At 57.5% G+C, this 14,740-nt stretch overlaps 1 protein-coding gene across 1 annotated transcript in view; it reads right to left on the bottom strand.

The window, feature by feature from the left end:
- Positions 1-525: 525 nt before the first annotated feature.
- Positions 526-14,740, bottom strand: part of ITIH6 (inter-alpha-trypsin inhibitor heavy chain family member 6) — a 23,438-nt gene continuing 9,223 nt past the window's right edge. Inside the window, exons 2-13 of the mRNA XM_029913331.1 lie at positions 14,456-14,566; positions 13,973-14,220; positions 11,934-12,103; positions 11,366-11,482; positions 5,920-6,091; positions 4,198-5,700; positions 3,566-3,592; positions 2,831-2,860; positions 2,554-2,604; positions 2,346-2,459; positions 1,584-1,964; positions 526-1,491 (exon numbers count right to left, since the gene is read on the bottom strand). Coding sequence (XP_029769191.1) covers positions 1,262-1,491; positions 1,584-1,964; positions 2,346-2,459; positions 2,554-2,604; positions 2,831-2,860; positions 3,566-3,592; positions 4,198-5,700; positions 5,920-6,091; positions 11,366-11,482; positions 11,934-12,103; positions 13,973-14,220; positions 14,456-14,566 — 3,154 coding nt within the window. The 3' untranslated portion in view covers positions 526-1,261. The remainder of the gene's footprint in view (positions 1,492-1,583; positions 1,965-2,345; positions 2,460-2,553; positions 2,605-2,830; positions 2,861-3,565; positions 3,593-4,197; positions 5,701-5,919; positions 6,092-11,365; positions 11,483-11,933; positions 12,104-13,972; positions 14,221-14,455; positions 14,567-14,740) is intronic.

Below are 14,740 nucleotides of genomic sequence, written 5' to 3'. Positions count from 1 at the left end.
GGATGGAGCGCCGGCTTGGTTTCTGCTGGCGGGCAGGAAGCTAAGCAGGGCCAGGCGCGTTCACGGCGTGGAGGGGAGACGTGGGCGCACCCCGTGGCCATGCGCGGGGGCGGTGTCAGAGCAGTGCCCCACGCTGGACACGTGCAGTGGCCCCTCCGCCCACAGGAGCCCACGCACGAACTCTGGAGTCCAGGGCAGAGTCCAGCCTCTCCTCAGTGGTTTGCATGTGGCTGCTGGAGGGGGGGGGGTCCAGTCGTTAGAGCTGGGAGCCAGGACTCCTGGGTTCTCTCCCTGGCTTGGGGGGAGCCAGGGTTATAGAATCATAGAGTATCAGGGTTGGAAGGGACCACAGGTGGTATCTAGTCCAACCCCCTGCTCACAATCCCCAGACAGATTTTTACCCCAGATCCCTAAGTGGCCCCCTCAAGGATTGAACTCACAACCCTGGGTTGAGCCGGCCCATGCTCTGTTCTCTACTATCTTACAGAGCTTCTATCTACCTTAAATCTGCGTTTTAGCCTTCTTGGGAATTCCACCCTAAATTGCATGCTGGCCCTCTGGGACCTTACGCCTGGGAGCTGGCCCCCTGGGGAAATACCACGTGAAAGCTTGTGTGTGTGTGCACCTGACGGTGATCTTCCACCTGAACCCCCTGGGCTGTTTGCCAGCTAGAAATCCCACCTTCAGCCAGTGCTGCCCAGCTGGGAAAATCCCCCTTCCAGCCAAGATTCTCCTAGAACTGCAGTTAGAATTGACTTTACACATTAAATCACCTACACCCCATTTCCGGGGGGTGGGGGGCAGAACATGCTGAACGGATGAATAACGCACAATTACATGGGAGAAAAATCCACCTTACATCAATAACCCATATCCATTCCACCTCCAGTCACCACATTGCACTGGGCAAGGAAATCCAACTTAATTTAAAGATCCATGTCCATTAACTGGGAGGTGGGATCCACCGTGATTCAGCAAGCCTGTGGGCAGGGGGAGACTCCACCTTTAATCCACAATCCACGGCAGGTCGGGAGGATTCCACCTTAAATCCACATGGTGGGGAGGGGGAATTCCCTGTGAAATCCACAAACTGCAGGAAACAGGGAAAGGGACTCGTCCACGTTAAATCCACGATTGGAGGGGGGAGAGGGACGATTCCACCTTAAATCCACAAGCCGTGTCCTACCCCGGTGGGGGGTCAGTCTCAGTGATCATGGGGCAGCCCCCACCCTGCCCAGTGGCTGGGCCACGCCCCCTGGCCTCACGCCTCCAGCGGATGGGGGACCACGAAGGTGCTGTAGGCCCCGCCCAGCAGGGCCTCCACGTCGCTGCCCTTCACCAGCCAGCAGGGGGCCTGGTGGGCCGGCAGGGGCGAGTCCTTCAGCAGCTTGGTGACTCGCGTGGCCGGGACCGTGGCCCACTCTCTCTGCAGCCGGGCGGGCCGCTCCCCGGCGCCCGGCTGCAGTCGGATGTCAGCGTTCTGGAACTGACCTGCAGGGGGCGAGAGGGGACATGGGGTGAATGGTGGGAGCCCCGCTGGCAGCAGGACAAGGGGGGCGGGGAGAGGGCCCAGAGCCCCTTACCCAGCAGCCCGTGGGCCTGGGCCGAGAGCCCGCTGCCGTCCAGCACGTAGAAGCCCAGGTGGTCTCTCTGCAGGGGGCTGGGGTGGCTGTACCGATGGCGCTGGACCACGAACTCCAGCCCGGCGCCCAGCTGCAGCGTCACGTTGGTGCCCGGCCCCACCCGCACACCCAGTCCGGGGCGGCTGACCCAGGCCGGGCGGCCAAAGGGCAGATCCAGGGCCCCCTCCCCCTGCAGCGCCACGCCCCGGAGCGTCACGGTGATCACGGAGTGGAGCCGGGGAGGCCCCACCCGCACCGTGATGGCGTCTAAGTAGGTGCGTGGCCGATCCGCCGAGCCCGGCCGTGGGGGGGCGCCAACCAGGTGGCCGTGGACTGACAGCCCTGGGGGAGAGAGCACAGGCCACGCCGCCGTCACTGAGCAGTCAGGGATCCCCGTCTCCTCCCCATCACTCGACCCATGGTACCCATGGCACCACAGCTACCCCGGGACCTTCGCCACTGGAGCAGCGGAGAGAACCCAGGAGTCCTGGCCCCCAGCCCCCACTCCCCTCCCAGAGCCAGGGAGAGAACCCAGGAGAGTCCTGGCCCCCAGCCCCCCCTGCTCTAACCACTAGACCCCCTTCCCCTCCCAGAGCCAGGGAGAGAACCCAGGAATCCTGGCCCCCAGCCCCCCCTGCTCTAACCACTAGACCCCACTCCCCTCCCAGAGCCAGGGAGAACCCAGGAGTCCTGGGGCGCTGAGCTGCGGGGTGGGGGTCTCACCGCTGGGGGGGTCAGTCACCAGCTGGAGCACGTCTCCTGGGTGCCCATCCAGGGTAAAGCACAGGGTCTCAGGGGAGCCAGGCAGTCGTGCCACGAAGTGAGGGTCTCCGTCCACTGCAAGGCAGAGCAAGGGGTGGAATAAGGGGGGGGGGGAAAGCAGGCTGCCTCCCCCCCCCCCCCCATCACCTGGGTGTCTGGGCAGCCTTACCTGAGGAGGAGAAAGTGAAGAACTTGGCACCAGCCAAGTCTGCCATGCCAGCTGGGGGTGGGGGGAGAGAAGAGAGGGTTATAGCCAGTTCGGTGATGGAGCATTCCCCGTCCCCGCCCCCATCCTTGGGCATCCTCTTCTCTCTCCAGAGCACCATGGGCACGGCTGGCCAGGCCTGGCGCAGCCCAGAGTGACCACGACGGGCAGCAGCTGAGAGCCCACAGGAAACTGCCGAGTCTCTCCCCTGCCCTCACCCAGGCCCAGACCTGAAACATACCTGTGTCGCCGTCCTGTTCCTCTAACAAGTCTGGAAGGGAAAGGCAGAGTCAGAGTGGGCGCGCAAGGCCGACTGGCAGTCAATGGTGAAGCTGGCTTGCTTGGTGTGAGGGGGCTGGATGCCAGCACTGTGCCCCCCACCCTGGCTCCAGGCCACTCATGGTGGCTGCAGGATGTCAGCGATCAGTTTAAAAAAATATGAAGTTTCTAGCTCTCACGGTTGGGGAGAAAACGTGGAAAATGGGATCAGTGCCTGCCTGAGTCTGCAGACAGCCTGAGCCAATTGCTCAGTGATGTGCTGGAGGGTTGGGGCGTCATCTCAGAGCCCCACCCCTTAATCCCTGCCTTGCCCCTTCAGGCCTCCGTGCAGCTGTGTCTGGAAGGGAAAAGGACCTGCCCAATTGGTTTGAGCATTGGCCTGCTAAACCCAGGATTGTGAGTTCAATCCATTTAGGGATCTGGGGCAAAAATCTGTCTGGGGATTGGTCCTGCTTTGAGCAGGGGGTTGGACTAGATACCGCCTGAGGTCCCTTCCAACCCTGAGATTCCATGATTCTAATTCTCAGCAGGTCTTGCTCCCCGGCCCCAGGAACTACAACTCCCAGAATTCCTGGTCTTAAAGAGCTAGGCTGAGCGGGATTTCCCTTAAAGGGCCAGTGCGCCGGTAACCCGTCCCCACCAACCTGCCTGGCTAGCCCACCCAGGGGAGGGCGCATGGGCCTGGGTGTGGGGTTACCTGAGTAGTCTTCATAATCCAGGACACCTGTAGGGGGAAAGAGCCAGAATAAACATCCATGCAATTGGGGGGGGGAGATTCCTGGGCTTTGGGGGGAATCCTGCCAAGTGGGGCGGGGGCAGCGTGGGGAGCAGGGGAGGGATCCCGGCCACGGGAGAGGTGGGCGGTGTGGAGAGCACGCATGGCTTGGGGAGCACGGGCTGAGGGGAGGGATCAGAGAGGGATCCCAGCGGGTGGGGCGGGGGCAACGTGGGGAGCACAGGCCGGGGGGGAGTCGGGGAGGGATCCTGGCAGTGGGGCGGGGGTAGCATGGGGAGCAGGGGAGGGATCCTGGCCCCGGGAGAGGTGGGCGGCGTGGAGAGCACGCATGGCTTGGGGAGCACGGGCTGGGGGGAGGGATCAGAGAGGGATCCCAGCGGGTGGGGCGGGGGCAGTGTGGGGAGCACAGGCCGGGGGGAGTCGGGGAGGGATCCTGGCAGTGGGGCGGGGGTAGCATGGGGAGCAGGGGAGGGATCCCGGCCACGGGAGAGGTGGGCGGCGTGGAGAGCACGCATGGCTTGGGGAGCACGGGCTGGAGGACATCGGGGGGGGCTCCTGTCCATGGGGCAGGCGGGAGGGGACGGGATCCCCACCCTTCTCTCCTTTGGCCGCCACAAAGCTGTACACGGCCGGCGGGTGGAGGGACTCCACGAATTCCTCAGCCACGTCCTTTGCTGACAGCAGCTCTGACTCTGCCGGCAGCAGCAGCAGCCACTGGTTGAGGTCGGCAGCAGGTGGGATGGAGCCCATGGCGCCCGGCGTGCCTCGGGGGCCCTTGGACTCCGCCCTTGGGGTGGTGGCATTGGGCCCCGGGCTGGTGGCAGCCGTGCTATTGCCAGTCCAGGTGTCTGTGACAGTCCGGGCCGTGGGAGCTGCTGTTCCCCACGAGAAAGGGGCCCTCTCTGTTCTGGGACGTGGCTGGCGCTTGGTGGCCGGCTGCGGGGGCATCTCCTGCTGGCCGGAGGGGGGTGCCGTGGCTGATCCTGGGCTCGGCGGCGGATGAGCCGTGGCCCTGGGGTTCCCAGCTTTGGGCGCTCTTCCGGGTGTGGCTCTGGCTGCCTTGGTGACACCGTGGGCCGTGGGAGGAGCTGGCGATGCCGTGGCAGGTGCCGGCATGGCTCGGGCTAGTTTGGAGGCACCCTGGGACGTGGCAGATGCTCCTGGGACGGGCGTGGCTCTGGCTAGGTTGGGGAGGGCTGTAGCAGCTTTGGTGGCACCGTCAGGGAGTGAGGTGGATGTGGCCCCCGGAGCAAGCGTGACTCTGGAAGCTTTGGTGGCACGATGGGCCACTGTGGTGGTCAGGGGTGTGCCAGGAGCCCCTGGCGTGGCCCGAGCCGTGGTACTCTCCTCCTCCTCCGGCTTGACCACCACCAGCGAGGTGACGGGCGTGACGAAGTTATACTTCAGTGAGAGGTTGGTGGCCTTTTCGGTGAGCAGACGGCGCGCGGCGGTGTCGTTGGAGTGGAACCGGGCCCGGAGCAGCTCCTGGATGGTGAAGTAGGCCCAGAGGCGCTGGACGAATCGCCCGATCTGCCCCAGATCCGGAGAGCAGCCGAACAGGGCGGCCTCCGTGGCGTTGGCCGAGATATCGTTCTCCAGCCTCAGCTGCCCGGCATGCCCGTGGCCCGCGGCCTCGACGTGCAGCTCGGTGGCCCCCGGGGCCAGCCGCCCGGCCACCACCAGCTCGGCGCCCTGGAAGTAGTGGGGGAAGAGGGTGCGGGTGAGGTCGGCGCCGTCGCGGTAGGACAGGGCCACATCGTATAGCAGCGGGCTGGCGATCTCGTCATAAAAGCCAGCGAGCTGCAGGGTGGCGTCAGCGTCCTCGTAGATGCGCCGGGCCACGCCCCGGTTCTCAAGTGCCAGGCGCCGCAGCAGCCCGTAGTCGGCGTCGTCCCCGAAGGCCAGGCCGAACAGCGAGACGGAGCCGCCCAGGGCCTGCCGGGCGTTGGCCAGGATGCGAGTGCCTGAGGTCACGCCCGCCGTGGGCTCCCCGTCCGTCAGGAAGATGAGCAGTGGGATCCGCGTGGGGGACGGCTCCGGTGTGCTCTGGGTCAGCACTGAGGCGGCCTCCAGCAGGGCTTTGTTGATGTCGGTCCCTGAGGAGGGGAAAGGCAGAAAGATCCTGATTTGCAGCCTTCCATTGAACCCCCCTCCCAGAGCCGGGGAGAGAACCCAGGAGTCCTGGCTCCCAGCCCCCCCCCCGCTCTAACCACTAGACCCCACTCCCCTCCCAAAGCCGGGGAGAGAACCCAGGAGTCCTGCCTCCCAGCCCCCCTGCTCTGACCCCTGCCCCCCCTGCCACCCCAGTGACTCACATCCATCAGCTTCCATCCTGTGGACGTAGTCCTTGGCACTGCGAACATTGTGGGCCGTGGCCAGGATGGAGCGCCCGGCCTTCCACACGTGGACGGTGTCGGAGAAAGTGACGATGTTGAAGCAGTCGTCCGGGTGAAGGTCGCTCAGGATGATGTGCATGGCCTTCTTGGTCTGGGGGCAGAAACGCAGCATGGGGGAGTTCTGGGGGGTTTGGAGGTGAGGGGCAAGGCAGGATGGGGTGGATTTCAGTGAGGGTTTAGACGGGGAAAGGGGGGCACCAATTGGTCTGGCTCTGTCGTTTCGTTTCATCGTGGGATTGTGGGGTGGCGTTACGCTGATCTGCGTTACGTGTGCTATGGGATACACAAACACACACTGATGTGTGTCAGGGACACCCCCCCGTAGAGAGAATTGGCTCTGTGCCAGTACACATTACAGAAAATAGGAGAGCCTATCTACATTGTATTTATAGAGTCACACCTCATCTCTATCTATAAAACCCCCATAGAATTATATACATTATAACGGGAGAGTCATTTTATTTGTAGATCTGGATGTAGAGCTACAATCATAGCTATGTACATATTTAATGATAACTATATTACAATGGGATATTCTCTACATATATATGTGGCTATGGATCCACAATTACATCTACATGTGTATCTAGAATTCTGAAAAAAGAACAGGAGTACTTGGGGCACCTTAGAGACTAACACATTTATTCGAGCATAAGCTTTCGTGGGCTACAGCCCACTTCTTCGGATGCATATAGAATGGAACATATATCGAGGAGATATATATACACATACAGAGAGCATGAACAGGTGGGTCTGTTTTTGAAGTTTTTCTGTTTTAAGATAGCCACCCGCAGGTCTGTCATTGAATGACCCAGACAGGTTAAAGTGTTCTCCCACTGGTTTTTGAGCATTATGATTCCTGATGTCCGATTTGTGTCCATTTATTCTTTTGCGGAGGGACTGTCCGGTTTGGCCAATGTACATGGCAGAGGGGCATTGCTGGCATATGATGGCATAAACAGACTCCAACGAGAGACTGCTGAACTGGAATTGATATGCAAACTAGATACAATCAACTTAGGATTGAATAAGGACTGGGAATGGCTGAGCCATTACAAACATTGAATCTATCTCCCCTTGTAAGTATTCTCACACTTCTTATCAAACTGTCTGTACCGGGCTAGCTTGATTATCACTTCAAAAGTTTTTCTTCTCTTACTTAATTGGCCTCTCAGAGTTGGTAAGACAACTCCCACCTGTTCATGCTCTCTGTATGTGTGTATATATATCTCCTCAATATATGTTCCATTCTATATGCATCCGAAGAAGTGGGCTGTAGCCCACGAAAGCTTATGCTCTAATAAATTTGTTAGTCTCTAAGGTGCCACAAGTACTCCTGTTCTTTTTGTGGATACAGACTAACATGGCTGCTACTCTGAAACCTATAATTCTGTATTATAGCACATTATATTCATGTGTGTTCTAGGTATGTTCTATCTCATATATGCACATACATCTACACAGGGTTGTAGCCACATTGGTCCCAGGATATCAGAGACACGATGGGTGAGGTCATATCTTTTATTGGACCAACTTTGGTTGGGGAGAGAGACGAGCTTTTGAAGTTGTTCAAATAAAAGATAAGACTCACCCACCTTAGGGCTTGGCTACACTTGCAGCCGTAGAGCGCTGGGAGTTAAACCAGCCTTCGGAGACCGCAGCAGGGAAATCGCTGCCCTGTGTTTACACTGTCAGTTGGAAGCGCACTGGCGTGGCCACATTAGCAGCTCTTGCAACGCCCCAGAGAGCAGGGCATTGTGGTAGCTAGCCCAGTGTGCAAATGGCTGCAGCGTGCTTTTCAAACGGGGTGGAGTGTGACAGGGAGTGTGTTGTGTGTATGTGGGGGGGGGAGAGTTGGTTTTGGGGGGGCTGAGAGTGTGTCAGCATGCTGTCTTGTAAGTTCAGACACCAGCAGACCCCCCCACACACACACACAACTTCCACAGTAATGGTTGCTTTGTCCCGGAGCAGATAAGCAGCCGGCTGTCAGAAACGGAGCTTTGAAAGGGGATATCCGCATTCCTGCAGCCGAGTTCAAAACAATGCCCAGAGTGGCCACTTGACTTCAGGGGATTATGGGACGTTCCCGGAGGCTAATCACAGCGCAGTAATGCAACACCTCGTCCACACTGATGCCCGGGCGTTTCAGCGGGACGCAGCAAGCTTTATGCTTCTCGTGGAGGTGGATTCCCAGGAGCGCTCCAGCTGCAGAGTCCAGGCGCTCTACGTGCCTTGCCAGTGTGGACGGGTCGGGAGTTACGGCGCCCGGGGCTGCTTTAATGCGCTCTAACTTGCAAGTGTAGCCAAGCCCCTTGTCTCTCTGATACACATGAGCACACTCTTGTTTCCCTACAAGGTCTCTCTGAATCTACAGACCCTCTGTTCTGCTTTATTTTGGCTGATTTTCATCCCCTTTCGTTCAAGCATGCACATCCATCTCTCTGATCTGTCTTCCGGTTCCTCTGCCACACGAGCCCTCCAGCACCAGCAGGGTGCCATCCTCTGGACGCATCGAGCACCAAGGTGAACAAAAAGCGCATCATGCCAAGCCCCGATGTACTCCCCCTCCAGCTAGAAACAGATCCGTTTCTGCACATGGCCTTGTGACTCTGCTAACAGCACCACTGCGGGGTTCCTGAGGAGTCCGATGTAGTCTTCCGGGATTGGTTTCGGGCTCCTGCACCACTGGATGACTCCCCTCGGAACGCGGTCATAAGCGTTCTCAAGAGCGATGAATACCACATGCAGGGTATGTCTCTTCTTTCTCGCCATTTCCCCCAACCTTAATGCAAAGCCAGTGTCCATCGTCGGCTCGCCTGGCGTGAATCCAAATTGATTATCCCTGCCCTTTACTGCTCTCGTCTCTTATCCATAACTTTCTCCCAGATCTTCACCATGAGGTCTAGGAGTTCACCACAGTCAGGTACGTCTCCTTTTCTCGTAAGTACTGGTACGAGTGTGGACACCCTCCAGGCAGCAGGCGTCTTCTCGGCCCTGATGCCATTAAACAGCTGTGCAAATAAAATCCGCCATACGTGCCCCAGCTCTTCCATACTTCTGCTGATCTGCTGCTGGTCTTCCTGTTGCTCAAAGCTTGTGCAACTTCTTCCAGGACTGATGCCACCAGCCCCTGGGGTGGCTTACAAGGTGTAGAAAACCTGGCCTATGAGGAGCGATTACAAAAACCAGGCATGTTTAGTCTTGAGAAAAGAAGACTGAGGGAGGACCTGATAAGTCTTCAAATCGGTTATGGGCTGTTATAAAGAGAACGGTGATCAGTTGTTCTTCATGTCCACTGAAGGTAGGACAAGAAGCAATGGGCTTAATCTGCAGCCAGGGAGATTTATATTAAATAGTAGGAAAAATTTTCCAACTCTAAGGGTAGGTAAGTTCTGGAACAGGCGTCCAAGGGAGGCTGTGGAACCACGTCATTGTAGGTTTTTAAGGACAGGCTGGACAAACCTTTGCCAGGGATGGTCTAGGTTTACTTGGTCCTGCCTCAGTGCAGGGGGCTGGACTTGGTGACTTCTTAAGGTCTCTTCCAGACCGACATTTCTATGATTCTACGGTTCTCTTCATTCATAAACCTTTCAAAATAATTTCTCCACCCTTCTTTCATTGATTAACGTATTTCCAGTTTCATCTTTAATGACTTTGATTTCACCAGTGTCTTTAGTTCTCTTATTGGGGGTCTTTGCCAGTCTATATATTTTTCTCTCATCCTCCTTCGTTTCAAGGTGGGGATATAAGCCTTCCACGGCCTTAGCATTAGCAGCTGTCACCTCTTTCTTCAATATCCTTTTGGCTTTTTTCTACTACTGAAAGATCCTGCTGTTGGAGCGTCGCTTGTCACAGTTTTAAACATTTTTTTCTTTTCCTCCATGGCCTCTTGAACGTCCTCATTTCACCAACAAATCTCCCTGGGGAAAAAGAGTCTTGTTTTCGTTTCACCAAGCAGGCACTCTGCACATCCACGAGGTTTGCTTGCAACAGGATTCCACCCAACACGTATTTTCTCTTTGTTTGTATGGATTAGTGTATTTAACCCAGGATATTGCTTCAACAATGACGAAACGAGCGGTTCAACAATGTTTCCTTTTGACATGATCACTTCACTTCCTGTAGGCTTTTCTATTATTATGAGAACTCAGCAAACCCCTGAGTTTTCACTTTGGTGGCTGAACCAAAAAAATTGAGGAAAAAAAGTTCTGGGTTGAACGAAACATTTTGTTTTAATATTTCGGAACAAACAAACCCAGCTAAATTTCAAAACAAAACGTCAAAATGCTCAGTTGACTATTTTGCGTTTTTTCCCCCAGCTGAAACAATTGGCCGAATTTGGTCGCATCTTTCGAGAACTGTTCAACCCAAACACTTCACCCAGCTCTAACACTCATCTGAATGGGAAGAGTCAGATTCCTCGGTTGTCACGTCATTGCGATCTAGTTTGACCGAGATCTAACATAAGAACGGCCGTACCGGGTCAGACCAAAGGTCCATCCAGCCCAGGATCCTGTCTACCGACAGTGGCCAATGCCAGGTGCCCCAGAGGGAGTGAACCTAACAGGTGATGATCAAGTGATCTCTCTCCTGCCATCCATCACCACCCTCTGACAAACAGAGGCTAGGGACACCATTCCTTACCCAGCCTGGCTAATAGCCATTAATGGACTTAACCTCCACGAATGTATCTAGATTTGCCCCCAAATCATTCAGAGAGCGGAGCTTTCAGAAGAACCTGCCAGCGACGGAGAATCCAGCACGATCCTGGGTCAGTTGTTCCAATGGGTGATTCCCCTCCCGTTTACACCTTATTTCCAGTCTGAATTTGTCCCATTTCAACGTCCAGCCACTGGATCTTGTTAGACCGTATAGAAACCATACATAGACATATGAGCTCTGTATTATATTGATCCTCCACTGTGTTATACTGAAGATCTTGGATTGCTTCCACGCCATCAGTCGCAAAGGAGCCAACGTTAATGCCTGGAATTTTTTCAGAATTTCCAGCTGATGTCAAATGTCGAGATCTCAACGCCGAAAGAAAACGGGAGTTTGGCATTTCTGTTTTCCGACCCGTTCAAACGCAGAGCTGACAGATTGGAGGGGGGATGGAGCAGGGTGGTGGATTGGATAATTGTCTAAAGGGGCTGATGGATATGCAGGGGTATGCAAATTAGACCACAGCTTCATTTGCATGGATGTTGACCGATGTCTTGAGAGGCCTGCTGTTGCGGGGGTGGGTGCTTCCATCTCTGTCCCCCCAGCTCAGCTCTCCTGGCGGCCCCCTCCCCTCTGCTCAGATGCCCCCTCCCCACTGGTCTGGTCTATGGGCGATCTCCCCCTGGCATCTCCACCCTCTCACCTGCTTCATCTTGGTGCCGTGCATGGAGCCGCTGATGTCGATGACAAACACCACATTCTTCTGCACGGGGGGCAGGCCGCGGGGGGCGAAGTAGTGAACGAAGTAGCCGTTGTAGATCTGCCGGAGAGGGAAGGGCGCGGGGCCAAGGGGTGAGGCTGCGGCTGCCCAGGGCACAGGACACCCATCATGTGCTGGCGTGGCGGCGTGGGGAACCCATGGGACAGGCAGTGGGTGCCTGGGTGCGGGAGCCGTACGCACCCTTCTGCCTGGGCATCCATCCCTCCCTATGCACACCCCTTCCCTCCTCCCCCCCACCTCATCCATCCATCCCCCGCACACACCGTCCTCTCCCTGCCTCCTCCTACACACCCCATCCATCCATCCCCCCTATGCTCCATCCATCCATCCATCCCTCTCTTCCCCCCCCAAGCCCGTCCCTCGACCCCCACTTGTGTCTATCTGCCCCCCTCCCCTGTGGGCTGTTCCCTGTTCTCTATTCCCTGGCCCTCATCCCCTCCCCACCCCCTTCTCCCCCGGCCGTGAGATCTCAGCTCCAGCCACCCCTCACCTGCACGTCCCCAGCCACATCTGGCATGGCCACGTCGTACTGTACCACGAAGTCCCCCAGGATGCCCGAGCTAGAGACAGCCGCCTGTTCCTGCGGGGTCGGGGTGAAGACAACCCAAGCGCAGTGGCTCCCCTTCTCCACCCGGGTGGACGGCGGCACATCGGCGTCCCCTGCAGAGAAGCTGTGGTAATCAGGGCTGGATGGAGGCTGGGAGACAGGGACCCCGTGGCACACGGTCCCCTGCCCTTAGAGTTCTCCCCGCAGACCTGACAAACTCATTCCACCAGCCCCAGCCCGTCTCGCTCAATGTCCTGGAAGGAACCAGAACATCCTCACTGGTGAAATGCCAAGACTGGGGGGGTGGGAAATAGGGAAGGGGCCGGGTCAAGGATACAGAGCAAGCCGGGTGGCTCCAGGGAAACGCGTCCCTCTGGGAACAAGGCGCGCTGGCCGGCCTTACAGGCGGGGGTCTCTCTCCTGGCAAGCAGCAACCGTGTGGGTCGTGGGGGAGAATCAGCAGAACTCCCAGTGCGGCGCTGGGGCCCACGAGAACAATACAAGGGTAGGGAGCCGGCCTGAGAGCGAGGGACTCCCGGAGCTCAATCCAGTTCGCGTAACAAAGAGAAGGCGAAGGGGGGCTGTGATCCCCGCTGCAAGTCCCTACACGGGGCACAAATCATAGAATCTCAGGGTTGGAAGGGACCTCAGGAGGGATCTAGTCCAACCCCCTGCTCAAAGCAGGGCCAATCTCCAGACAGATTTTTACCCCAGTTCCCTAAGTGGCCCCCTCAAGGATTGAACTCACAACCCAGGGTTTAGCAGGCCAATGCTCAAACCACTGAGCTATCCCTCCCGCGAATATTTAACGACAGGCTCTTCGGTCCAGCAGACGGAGGGCTAACCCGATCCAACGGCTGGACGCTGAAGCTAGACAAATTCAGAGAGGAAGTCAGGTGTCAGTTTGAACAGTGAGAGTCAATAACCATCGGAACAGGTTCCCAAGGGTGGTGCTGGATTCTCCAGCACTGGCGACTTTCCCATCAAGACAGGATCTCTTTCACACAAGCCGTGCTCTAGGCATGACTTGGGGCAGCTCTCCAGCGTGTTACAAAGGAGGTCCCAACAATCCCGTCTGGCCTCGAGATCTGCGCCTCTAGGTCGTGCGGGGTATTTCACGCGAGGTGTCTACAGAAAGCTCGTAACTCGTCAGGCCACGGGACCGTTGCGAGACATTCCAGCGGGTAACAGTTAAGGGCCAATATGTTCCTACTGAAAGCAGGTTGGCTGGGCTTGGAGGAGAAATGTACCAGCAAAGAGCCTTCTTACTCATCAGCCAATTGAGCAGTCTTGCTCCCTCCCAAAATGATCCCTGGCAAACTCAGAGGTACCACATCGCAGGCTCAGAGCCTCCCCCGCCCATGCCGCGGAGGGAGGCGGAAACGCCCTAGCCGCCCTGGGGGGAAATCCCACTTGATTAGCTAGGAGAGGGAGCGACCCAGCTTGGGATTTCAGGATCTAGGTTGGTACCCACTTGTTTCCATCACTGGGTCTATTTCAGTCTTGAGTCTTACTTTAATGAGCCTTTTTCGAGAAGTGCCCACAAGTGCTCTGCGTTACACGGGGGTGGGGTGGGGGGGAAGCGACTTGGAGTACACACACCTGAGGGGGCGAGGATTGGGGATTTCAGGGGCACTCAGGGAGTGGGTGCCCTATTGTTAAGCTGCCGGGCGAAGTTAGGGCTGGCCCAGCCCAGAGGGGAGTGCTGGAGTGGCTACCAGCAGAAAGATTCCCTCTTGCTAGAGTGACTTGTATCTTGAGTAACCGGGGAACAGTCACAAACGCGCCAGGGCTCTCGGGCCACTGAACAGCAGCAGAATCCCGGCTTTCAGGTTAAAAAAAAAAAAAAAGAAGAAGAAGAGTAAGTTTCTAGGCCACGGGGTTGGGGAGAAAAGATGAAAAACGTGACAGGTGCACCAGTGCCTGCCTGAGTGTGCAGAGAGCCTGAGCCGACCGCTCGCAGAGGTGTGAACCGTGTGTACCTCGCAAGGTGTTGGTGAGCAGGCGGCTGGTGCGGAGGGGCAGCACGTGGACGTAGTCGATGCCGGTGCGCTCCGAGATGCTCACCTCCACGGTGAGGTTCCCCACCACCTGCCGGGGACGCACGCTCACGGCGTGCTGGTACTTGCCCAGGTGCCGCTGCAGCAGCTCCTCGTAGCACAGCTCGAAGGACACCTGGCTTCCGGCCGCGACGCTGGCAGAGACCCGGAACTTCTCCGTCTCCCGATCCCTGGGAAGGGGCCAAGCCAGGGATAGAACCCAGGAGTCCTGGCTCCCAGGCCTCGCTGCTCCACCCAGTAGACCCCCTTCCCCTCCCAGAGCTGGGGAGAGAACCCAGGAGACCTGGCTCCCAGGCCCCGCTGCTCCACCCACTAGACCCCCTTCCCCTCCCAGAGCTGGGGAGAGAACCCAGGAGTCCTGGCTCCCAGCCCCCCCGCTCTAACCACTAGGTGCCGGGGTCTCACCTAGTGCCAACATGAGCCGCTGTCTGGCCCTGTCTCCGGGCCTCCTCGTACATCTTCTTGGCTTGATGCTTCTCTTTCACCTTGGCCACATAGAGTTTATTGTTGATGGTGCTAGGATGGAAGAGAGGGGGATTATGGGACATGGCCTGAAATCTGCCAGATAGCAGCAGACACAGTGGGGGTGGGTCTCCTTGATCAGACCTAGTTCTGGGGACCCTCTGTCCCCATCCCCACCCCCACCCCTCCATCCCTCTCCACCCCTCCCTTCCTCCCTCCATCCACCCA

The sequence above is a fragment of the Terrapene carolina genome, unplaced genomic scaffold (assembly GCF_002925995.2).
Source record: "Terrapene carolina triunguis isolate 2854851 unplaced genomic scaffold, T_m_triunguis-2.0 Scaffold588, whole genome shotgun sequence".
Classification (NCBI taxonomy): Eukaryota; Metazoa; Chordata; order Testudines; family Emydidae; genus Terrapene; species Terrapene triunguis.
The sequence above is the reverse complement of the archived record's forward strand: the minus strand, read 5'-3'. Positions and strand labels throughout refer to the sequence as shown.